This window comes from Erithacus rubecula, assembly GCF_903797595.1.
Source record: "Erithacus rubecula genome assembly, chromosome: 1".
Lineage (NCBI taxonomy): Eukaryota > Metazoa > Chordata > Aves > Passeriformes > Muscicapidae > Erithacus > Erithacus rubecula.
Window position 1 is genome coordinate 24,630,442 of NC_136658.1, and position 11,201 is coordinate 24,641,642.

The 11,201-nt window shown below is 39.7% G+C and overlaps 1 protein-coding gene across 2 annotated transcripts; it reads right to left on the reverse strand.

Moving 5' to 3' along the window:
- Nucleotides 1-541: 541 nt before the first annotated feature.
- METTL16 (methyltransferase 16, RNA N6-adenosine) lies at nt 542-10,615 on the reverse strand. 2 transcript variants are annotated; one of them, XM_079305529.1, is made up of 9 exons: nt 9,760-10,615; nt 9,475-9,674; nt 7,096-7,236; nt 5,905-6,020; nt 5,072-5,214; nt 3,724-3,793; nt 2,775-2,864; nt 1,707-1,880; nt 542-1,616 (listed from the first exon to the last, which is right to left on the reverse strand). In XM_079305529.1, exons 1-9 carry the CDS (start codon nt 9,885-9,887, stop codon nt 1,029-1,031), a joined length of 1,650 nt encoding a protein of 549 aa, XP_079161655.1. In that variant the 5' UTR covers nt 9,888-10,615; the 3' UTR covers nt 542-1,028. The 2 variants fall into 2 exon arrangements, with proteins under 2 accessions (XP_079161655.1, XP_079161654.1); XM_079305528.1 differs by having other exon boundaries at nt 9,765-9,999.
- Nucleotides 10,616-11,201: the final 586 nt, after the last annotated feature.

The window sequence follows — 11,201 nt, forward strand, 5'->3', positions numbered from 1 at the left end:
GGTTGCGTTTCTCAAGGTTTATCAGGAGAACAAAAGGTTCTTTATCTATCACACTTCCTTCTAGACACCACTGCTTTATCTTGGGTAACACACACACCCCCCATTCAGAAAAGCTCTCCATATTCTGTATTTCTTCAGAGAAATGGATCACAGCTTAGGAGGCTGACTTCACATGAAGTGGGACCAGTGCTCTTCATCTCAAACAATACACACAGAAATTTCTGGCCCTCAAAGAAGAGCATGAGCTCTCATTCCTGTCATTAAATCTTAAAATTAAATGGAAGCCAAATTCTTTAAGAATACTGCTGTCATTTCAGACAATTATATCAGAATAAGTGTAAAGGATGGTTTAATGGAAGAGTCAACATATTTTAATAATCTTTAAATCAAGCGGCTCAGAAGGCTTATTTCACTGTTCGAGTTTACCAAACCAGACACTAACAGTAAGCTCTTCTGTGTTTCAAAGCCCAAGCACCAGACAACACACACATTTTTCCTAAAGCAATTATTTTAATGAATTGACACTCGGAGAATTGCACCCATGCTGCTACTCTGTTGACCAAAAGTTAGATATATTAAAGGGAAGACAGGCATATTGAAATCCCCCACTAAAGACTCCTCACTGCAGGAAACAATTCCCACTGCGGACTAACAGTTTTCTGTATTAGTATTGAAACAATACTGAAGAAAATAACTCAATAAAGATTTCTACTTAGTAACAATATATATTTCTATTGTGCCAGAAAAAGACCAGAAGAAGCACTGCTGATAATTAAAATGATCACAGCATAAACATGTTTCACTTCAACATGCAGTTTTACAACTTCAGTATGAAATCTCTTACTTCATCACTTCACTTCCTTACATCTTTGAAAAAGCTATTTACAATATTAAAGGAGACATCTATCTTCATTCTACTTTTTTTTAAACAGGGAAAAGACAGGTTTTGCTATCTGAAATTTTTAATTCATTAAAAATAGTTTACAAAATTTGAGGATAGACCTACTTTACCAAAGCAGAAAAAAGAGCTAACTAGCAACCAATCGAAGAATTTGGTTCCGTAAGTATGTGCACAGCTGGTTCATCAAGTCTCTGTTCTGTCCTTCAACCCAGTGCATTTCTACTACTACATCATTTCCTTCTTTCTTCACGTTCATTAAACACTTGAAGAGAAAATCCCCACTAGTTTCTTTAGCACTTTGCTCTTTTTCCACTGTAATATTACTAACTTCCTCTGAAGGGCAAGGTTCCTCCTTCGCATGACCAGAACCTTTACCAAGCGATGCTTCTCCCTGCTTTGCTTCCACCTCCTCTTCCTTCACAGGATCATGGTGTTCTTTGGCAGCAGATTCTTCTGGTTGCTCATCACCTGCCATAAACCCCATTTCAGAGTCTTCCGCCTTGGGGTTTTCAGAGTCTGAGTTGTTGCTCACACTCTTCTGGCTGTTCTTTCCCTCCTCCATTGCTTGCAGAATATCTTCAGAAGCTCGAGGAAGTTCTCGTAATTGTCTTATTCTCTCTCGTTTCTTTCTCCTTAAATGAATCCAGGAGTTTTCAATGGCAGTCACAAAGAGGCTAATTTCATCTTTTCCACATGGAACACGTTTATGCTGAACCTATTGCAGAAAACATAATTTCATACTATCTTCTCACAGTTACGCTTTCAATTAGGACATTGTTCTAACATCTAATACTTCATACTGTACCTTCAGATCAGTGAGAATCTTCTCTATCCAGGCTCTAACCACAGCAATCGCTTCTACAGCATCCCAGCCCATAGCTGCAGCTTTGACGGATAACTCTTTGACTGTAGAAGCCAAAACCATGAATGTAATTGGTTTTCGGGGTTTTTCTAATTTTCTTCTTTTAGAGGGAGGTGACTAGAAGAAGAAAGAAAATAATTACAAGGCTATGCAGTATTAGTGGGGTGACTTTTGTACTTAGAAGCCTGTGATTCCATAAGACACAAAGATTAAGAGTGTAATGTAAGGCACTAAGCAGTCATTCACATGGCCCATGCTCCACCTCCAGGATTTTTAAAAACAAACCAGCTAACAGGATCATGCACTTTATGCTAGTCTGATGGACAGAGGGAATTTATCTTCAGGTACTAGGCAAAAAGCTCCATTGGTTCCTTCAAACTATGAGCTCTCCATGAGCTGACAAAGTGTGGCTGCTCTTGGGAATAGAGGCCAACTGCCAATATCCACATTTTGATCCAAGTGCACAGAAGGTTTACTTGCATCTTCCTTAAGACTGGTTATTGTCTATACCTATGTTCAAATATACAAACATCCAGATCCAAAAAAGCAACTGGTTCACATTTCAGGTGAGAAAGCACCACTTATTAACCATGTAGGCAAGTCTGAGTTAGACATGGTTATACCTATTTGGTAACAGAATCCACATGTTAAATTAAAAGTGAAATCTCAGAAGGAAGTTTAAATTCAAATCCAGCCCCAAATTTAGCATATTTTTATTACTACTGCTATTTGAGATATGTTACAAATGATCCTTATTTTCACTAAAACCCATAGGAAGTTCCTACAATGGCTTTCTTTTCCACCCTTAACAAGGGTCACTCATGCATCACATGTCACAACTGCAAACAGACTGGCAGCCATCTAAGAAATTCCACTGTCCATACAGGTCAGCACATCCAACACTCCAGTCTGAAGAACAACAATTTGTATCACAGTAGTTAAAGATCATTAGCTCCTTCCTCAAGTAAGAGGCACAGAAAATCACAAGCAAACCAGAATTAAGCTACTTACAGGTACTTGCACATCATCATAGAAACTCCAGGCCAGTGCCCATCTCATGGTGCGTCCCTGGCAGAATTCAGTATGAGTGACTTTAGGAACCTATGCACAGAAGCGATACATTATTTCAGACTGATAAACAACATTGTTTTACTGCACACATTTTCAAACAAAGCATATTTTCTCATTATACAAACACACTTTCTGTCACTGCTCAGAGGTGTCAGAGCCCTCTCTTAATTTCTCTCCCTTAACTAAGACTGAGGTTCAACAGGTCAAGGACAGAGAAGAAAATCACCTATTTTGTGTCTAGCTCAGCATCTGCTTTTGGTAATTCACCTTTCTGGGAATTTGTTTCACCATGCATTCTCTTTCCTTCCACTCTATACAAGGATAGATCTTACAATTATTCTCTTTGCATGGGAATTAGTGAAGAGTACACTTCCTCCAGAAAGCCATCTAAAAGTCCTTTGCACAGCCCTCTTTAATGAGAATAGTAGCACAAGGTTCTTGGTGCCGGAACTGAACACAAACAAAACAATGCTGCTACTCAAATCATGCTACTATTTCTTTATCAACCAAATTGCTAGATTTTATGGGAGGTAAGAGGAAAGAATCTAGATCTTTTATTTTTTTGTTCTTTTGTTCTTTTTTTAATTTCTACTACAGCCTTGTTAAAGCTATTTTAATGCAGGAACACTGAATCTTCTAGAATGAAGACATGCTCCAATATGTGCTAAAGACAAAACTCTGCGGAGACAGTATTTGCTACTTATCTGCCAGTTTTGAATTGACAATAGTTAAACCTCAATTGTTCCCCTAACAAGGAATTGCAGTTCATTTTTTGTAATAAAAACTCTGTGAAATAATTCAACATGAATGTACGTTTGAATACACTGAAGCATACTATATTCTGTATAGAAGACAGGCAGCATATATATTGACTACTATGCAAACTCACCCCCTGGATTCGAAGTTCTTCTTTCAGTGGTGCTAAACTGCATTTCTTCCCCAACATGCAACTGTACCAGCTGAAAGGCACACGTTAAAAGAAGTGTTTTACAAATAGAGATCAACTGAGAATGGCAGGTATCAATTAGAACTACTTGGATCAGAAAGCTGCAAAAACAAGCAAGATTAAAAACCAAAACAACAACCAAAAAAAGCACACTTAAACAGAGTGACTAGTCCAACAAAATTCAGAACAGAAGGTCTAAAGACCTTTCTGGACAGGGAAATCTTTTTAAACTTTCAAGAAATACATGAGGAATACTTTAGAAACAAAACATGAGCAGTGAGGAATCTAGTTCCAAAGAGTGATTTCAGTTATAGGGAAGATGTTACACCTTAAAAGAATTTGTTTCAACTTCTCCACTTTCTTTGGAAAATGAATCAGAACAAAAAGGAATAATCAACTACTGGCAAGTGATTGTGCTCAAAAGCAGACATACTGACTTTCACTTGTGTTCACTCATTATCTTATCCAGGTTTCCATCACGTAACCCATATTTTTTGAGGAAAAAATCCGGCAAAAAAAGAAAAGGAAAGAAGTTATTTTCCCACTTCTAGTGAAACTTACTCTTCCACCTAGCTCTACATCTTCAGAATCTCCCAAACATTACTTTAGATGAAGCTCTGTTCTTCATCTAAATTATTATTCAAGCTTTACAACCCCATCTTCCACATTTTTTTGATGACTGGATCCAAAAAACCTTCTTCATAAATATAATGTATTGAAGTACAAAACTTAAGATTTCCCAGGTATCAAAGGATAGTTTTGTCCAACACTGGGGGAGTGAAAGCCCGATAGTCAGAAAACTGAAGACGTGCCATCTCTTTCAAAATAAGGTCAAAAGAAGGTCTCACTATGTTTTTTATTGCAGCTTGTGTTCACCCAAGACAGTATTCAGTACAACAGTGTCCTTTAGCAGGCAAAGCTTTTCCTTTCATCAAGGAAAAGACAGAAATTTTTGGTAAACAACAGATAACTAGGCAATGTCATAAAACCTCTCCCATCCCAAAATTCCTCAAGAATGAGCCCTGAGCTGTCTCTTATCAGGTATATGTGATAATTTTGCTGCAAGCTGCAAGTGTCACTCTTACAGGCTTTTTTTGTCTTCTCCCTTTAAATACCTCCAGCAATAACTTCTAATTGCTGCTCAGGAACAACTGGATGTGTAAGTATCAAACAAACTAAGCAGATATCACTGTCCCACAGCTACTAAAAATAACATTTTTGCATGACTTCTGCCAAAGATGAAGATAAAAGGCGTTTGTTTGGGGGTTTTTAACTGGAACAAAACACTTACCGTAACCTCTTTTTAAGCTGGAGACTATCATGAATAATTCTTTTGACAAATTCTAGTTCTCCTCCCTCAGCCATGATTTCTGTGATCCCTCCTGTGTTTACAGAGCTGGGAGGGGGACGCCGTGGATTTCGAGAATTAATTCCCTGGATTAAAAACCAAAAACATTTGACATGAACATTCAATGAAATGTTATGGTGCTTTATACACTGCTTCCTATCTTAATCTTTAGCGAGTAGCAAGCACCACCACCTCTACTTACCCTCCCCCTATCAGAACCATGGATAACAGACAAAGATCCATTCAAAATAAACATACCTGAGTGAATTCTATACAATCTCAAACCTAGGTTAAGCTACTTGTCACATCACAATCTATGGAGTTTAATTAAATCATAAACCTTCTTTTCTACTGCCCTGCATTATACATTTCTGATTATATTCAGTGGGTATTGCAAGACCTGTATGATACTGCCTACATAACTAAGGAAATGAAAAATACAGTTACGCAAAATTCCCGGAACTAATTCCTCTGTGCCACTGCTAGGCAGCAGGCACCTGATTTCAGATTTACTAGCTGTCTACTTTCCAAATTCATTTTCTAAGATGGAAAGAACTTGTGAAAGAATGCTACAGCTCATCCTCCACTTTAGGAGGGGTAACAGTTAGGTTTTCAGAACTCCTTTAGGGGCTAGGGGATGAGGAAGGAGAAGACTTAACAGCTATTTCATGATGATTTGGGACATTCCACTCAACCTTGCCCAAGTCAAGAGGTTAAATTGTTGCTTCTATCCACTGACTACTGAAGTACATACAACATGCAGTTTGTTACCTTACCTTAGCTTCCAACTGATTGGCAAAAAAGGGGGGGTTGCACATGCAGAAATCATAAATTATTTCAGATTCTTCTTTCAGTGCATCCATTAGAAGAGTCTTCTGTGGTACCTTAACCACTATTAGAAAAAGTGAATTAAGTCAGTAAGGAGCTTCCTGTTTTCTTTAATGTGAACTTCCTATTTTCTTTAACATGCTATATACATTTAACATTGTATAAAACCTGTACTTTCTAAGCAATGCTTTCTACAGAAGAGATGTAACAAAAATCACCATGCAAATAAAGATTTCAGGTCAAGGATTAGCACACAAATAGCCTGTATGTTTGTGCATAGCAGCAGAACCACATTAATCTGTTTAAAACAACTGGGACTGCCTGAGTTATACCAAGCTCTCCAATAAAACCACGAATGTGCTTTAAGCCCTTACAACAACTGGCACTAAAGCTTCACATGAGGCCTGTTCCTCCTTACAACAACTGGCACTAAAGCTTCACATGAGGCCTGTTCCTTTGCCAGCTGCTTTTCCAGTATATTGAAACACCATGACACCACTAAAAATCAGTGGCAGCAGTGACAGAAAACTCTCATTGTTCTACACATCAAGTTCTGGATCTTCAAGACTGATATGGACAGCAGACTAAGACATGTTGTTCAAATGATGTTTCCTAAAGTTTTTATTCAGAGCTCATAAATGGACCTGATTTGTACTACACTGAGTTCCTACAGAAAATTTTCCAAGCTCATTCTCAGACCAAGTCTGGCATACTGCCTCTGCTACCACAGGCAGTGTCAGGACTTATTTCAAGAAGGGAGGACAAAGAACTCTCCGTACAAGATACACAGTGGCAGTGGATGCAATTATCCAAGGGGAGCATTCCAGGACTCCTACCAGCAGACATAGTCCAAACACCAAGAAACACTTCAGTAACAGACAAGGAATAGAGAAATAGAAACCCCAGGGTGAAGTTTATCTTTCAGATTTTCATAAGGAAGAGTATTTCCCTATCCACACATCCCATGCCAGACAAATCAGCTTTTTGGCTTAAGCATACACTGACTTTAGTAAATATTCCACTCCAGTAAAAAAAATTTGGCATATATTTGGAAGGAATACACATTCTGGTATGCCACTGAGCATGGCAAAAATATGTCATAACATTTGTGTGCTACTAAATACCTTATTTCATTGTACCTTTTATAAGATCAGACAAGTTATTCTGTTCCACATTCTTTTTGGCGTAATTGAAGCACATGTCATCCACTTCTGTTGCAAGGAAGTACCAGCCATTCAAAGTTGCTCCAAGTAATGGGTATATACAGGATGCGCCTGTCCCTGCAGAAGTGAAAATCCATGAAAAAGGCAAAATAAGTACTGATATTCTATGCAGTGTGGGTGTTAACTATGTACTTACTACACCAAAAAGAACTAACTTCAAGAAAACACTGATTATGGATCATCTACTACTCAATTCTTTTGTGAACTTGACTTTTGTAATTTGAAAAATAGCATTATCAAATATGCACTTTTAACAAAAGAAAGAATTTAAGAATCTGTAATAAATGTTCTAGTAAACTATCAACTTTGGTTTAAGCTATTTTTCTTCTATATGACAATGGTTAGTCTACATAAAGAAAGCCAAATACATTCTTGCTTTACTAAAACAAAAACCCTACCACAAATAGCTTTCTCTTCTGCATTTTTCTATCATCCATCGCAAATAATTTGTGATACTTTGATGCATATAACAACCACAAAAAAAAAAAAATAGAAACCTAAGTGTCAATCAGGAGATTCAAAAAGAGAGACAAGATAAAAACTTGGTAAAAAAGAGAGGGATGCTAGAACAAAATAATTATGGCGTACCTAGGTGATTAAACTATCAATAAAAACCAGATTTAGGATTAAAGGGAATGGATACAAGAAAAGGGGAAGATATCCCACCACCACAAAAGTAGAGTTTAGACATGTATTTAGAATTTGTTTTCCTGGCTTATTGAGACATCAATAACTTCATCTGTCAGTACAAAAAGCAAGGGGGTTACTTCTAGCACTCCTGTCAAGTCCCTCTTGGATGATGTACTGCTTTTGCAAAGCTGAAACATCAAAGCTCATGCAAACTGAAGATTTTGCAGTATGTGGAGGACTTAAGAGGATCCGACTCTTCTACTCAGCCTACCTACTGTGACAAAGTTCATAGAAATCATTTAAAAAATGAAAATTATTATCAAATGCATAGAAACTGCCTAAGAAACTTCAAAGAACTAGAAGAAAGCAGCTGTGGACACATCATGTGAAGATGCAGACCTGGTATCCAGCACAACTCCAGCTAAAAATACAGTCAGAAAATTTCACGAGAACAAAACATTCTATTACAAAAAGTCATGCAGCAGATGCCAAGAAACAAAAACAGTAACAGAGATTACAGAAGCCCAGCTTTAAGGAATTCAGTAACTTTAAGGTTTTAATGTCAAGCATTATAACAGGTTAGAGAGGAAATGCCAGCTCCCCTCAATTTCACTGTAGGTTTTCTTCAGCACAAAACAGTCTTTGAAATCAAGCTTCTGAAACTGTAAAGAAAGATTCTATTGACAAAATAAAAGATGTGAACTAAATTCAAATGTACTTTCACTAATGCCTTTCAAATAATTCATACAGATTAACCAAAGATTGGGAATCCAAATGCCAATTTTATGATTTGTGTGTGGAAGCTCTTATGGAGTTTGCCTTCTTTTTATTTCTAATGAAAACCAAATTATGGCCATCAGTGTACATTTTATAAATTCACATCTCTTCTCTTTACATTTATCTGCTACCTAAACTAGATATCATCATAGATATTACCCAATAATCCAGACTGAAAGAGGACAATATCATCCATCTGCTGATGTTTGGTCCAACTTCAAAGACATTTTGTTCTCGATCATAAACAAGAAATCTCTGACCATCTACAACCAAAACACAGCTTAGCTAGCATTTGCCTGGGTTTCCAATTTAGCCTCTTTTACAATTCAGCTCACAAATATAACTGCATCAAAATAAATTAAAATAAAAATTGAAATTTAAAAAGGACAGATCATTCACCTGTGAAATACACCCATAGCAACAGGAAAAAAATGTTATTGAGTGGAACACTAAAAAATATTGCTATGCAACTCACAAACTCTCTGGTGCAGACATCCAAAACCAAATTAATAAATTAGCAATGAAACACGATTTGCTAGTTAGACCACTGAGAAGAAACACCTTTTAGTTCCTTTATAATGACATTTTTGCCTCCATTTCTAGAACTACAGATTTTGTATATTACACAAAGCTGCACTCAAGTCAGTTCAAGGGCCTGAAAAGCCACATAATTGCGTGCCATGACTATTCCTGTGTTCGTGCAGAGAAATCCTGCCCACCCAAGAAGGCACACGAAACACCTGTGGAGCTCAGACTGTCTTCCACCACAACGAGCATAGATCTCTTTGTTTCTCAAACCTGACGTTTTCCTGTGGATGTGCAACAAATCGTATCTGCTACTGTCGCTGATAGTAAATGAGGATTTAAACATTTAGCTTTGCCAAGTACCTATGTCAATGCCTCTTCTCAGGGTTTGCTTCTCAGCATCCCGGTGGCCGATTAGATCCTCCACCCAGTGGATGTAGTTCAGCCTCAAAGGGACAGTGGGAATGAGCCTTTCCACGGGGATATCGATCGTTAGCCCGAAATCCTCCTTCAGGAGGGTGCACGTCAGAGCTCTCACGGCCTCGGGATCCTTGAAATTCAGGCTGAAAGGCACAAGCACAGCTTTCATGGGTGCCCGGGGCCGGACACACACGGGCACCCACCGGCCCCCTCCCGCCCTGGCCGTACCTCACCCTGCCCGCGAGGGTGGTCTGCACGTGCTGCTGGAACTCGGGGTACTTGCCAGCCAGGTAGGCGAAGTCGGGCGGCTTGTCCTTGTAGCGGTTGCGGGCGTGCATGGACTTATTGAGGGCCATGTCAGGCCGGGATGTGCCGGCATGAGCCGGGAGCGCGGCGCGGGACCACGGCCGCACCGCCCCACGCCGGCCGGGCCCGCTCCCGACGCGCACCGCGGCCCCGCGGGCCGTACCAAGGAGCGGCGGCCGCGGGGGAGGCAGCCGGACGCCGCCCCGATCAGACCATCGCCCGCCGCCCCGGCCAGGGAGCTGCAACTGCTGAGCGCAGAAATGACCACCGTGGTTCCATGGGATTCTGGAATGCTATGGGTTAGAGAGGACTTTAAAGATTATCTAGTCCCAACCCCGCTGCTAAGGGCAGGGATACCTTCCACTGGACCAGGTTGCTCAAAGCCCCATCCAGCCTGGCAGGGTTGCGGCATCCACAGCCTCCCTGGACAACCTGTCCCAATGGCTCATGGCGCTCACTATGAAGAATTCCTTCCTAATATCCAGCCTAAATTTCTCCTCTTTCAATTTATTTCTTGTCCTATCGTAACAGTGACAACGAGTCCCTCTCCAGCTTCCCAGTAGCCCCCTTCAGACACTGGAAGCTTGCTGGGAGGCCTCCACAGAACCTCCATGATGAACAGACCCAGTTTTCTCGGCGTGTCCTTGCACGGGAGGTGACCTGGTCCTCTCATCAACCTCGTGGCCTCCTCTGGACTGGCTCCAACTGCTCCATGTCCTCCTCACGCTGGGGGACCAGAGCTGGACTCCGCACAGTTATAATGTAAATGTTCTGTACACAGGCATCATCACTTCAGCGCTAATTATTAAATGAGTAATGAATAAATGAAATCACATAAGCAGTTGCATTTTTCTGGCGGCTGCTATAAATACGTATTATGGTATTGGCTTTACGCAAATATTAGGGTGGATACTATATGTGTGGTGTTAAAATGGTTTTTAAGATATGTTTTTCCTTAGGTGTAACATAGGCTGATAAAGTGTCTTTATAGTAAGTAAACGACCTGCTTGATTGGGTAACACCCAGTGAAGACACCTACTACTGATATACCAGTTACCAGCACCGACCGTCTGTAGAAACTGAAGACCATAGCCCAAATTAAGACTGATAAAAAAAATAAATGAAAATGACAGTCAAGAAACATGCATGCTCTAAAAAGGCGGACTCAAGGAGTGGCCATGTATATCAGTTCTTGGAATATGGAAAACAGTTTATAGAAAAATTTTAAAATGCTTGATAGGGCCATGAATATGCAACAGGCTGATGAATTTAAGGGGTGTTGCCAAAACAGTGGGTATACTCTTGATCGAATGCAAAGCACCTGGCTGTTACAACCTTTTGCTTTATTGTCTCGTCTTTTATTA

What these genes read in the sequence shown, in the direction of transcription:
- METTL16 (XM_079305528.1), bottom strand. Translation starts at nt 9,910, where the DNA reads ATGCCGGCACATCCCGGCCTGACATGGCCCTCAATAAGTCCATGCACG. An exon ending in CAGCTTAAAAAGAGGTTACG is followed by an intron (nt 3,794 to 5,071) that starts GTAAGTGTTTTG and finishes TGTGCCTTTCAG; the next exon opens with CTGGTACAGTTGCATGTTGG. An exon ending in ATGATGATGTGCAAGTACCT is followed by an intron (nt 1,881 to 2,774) that starts GTAAGTAGCTTA and finishes TTCTTCTTCTAG; the next exon opens with TCACCTCCCTCTAAAAGAAG.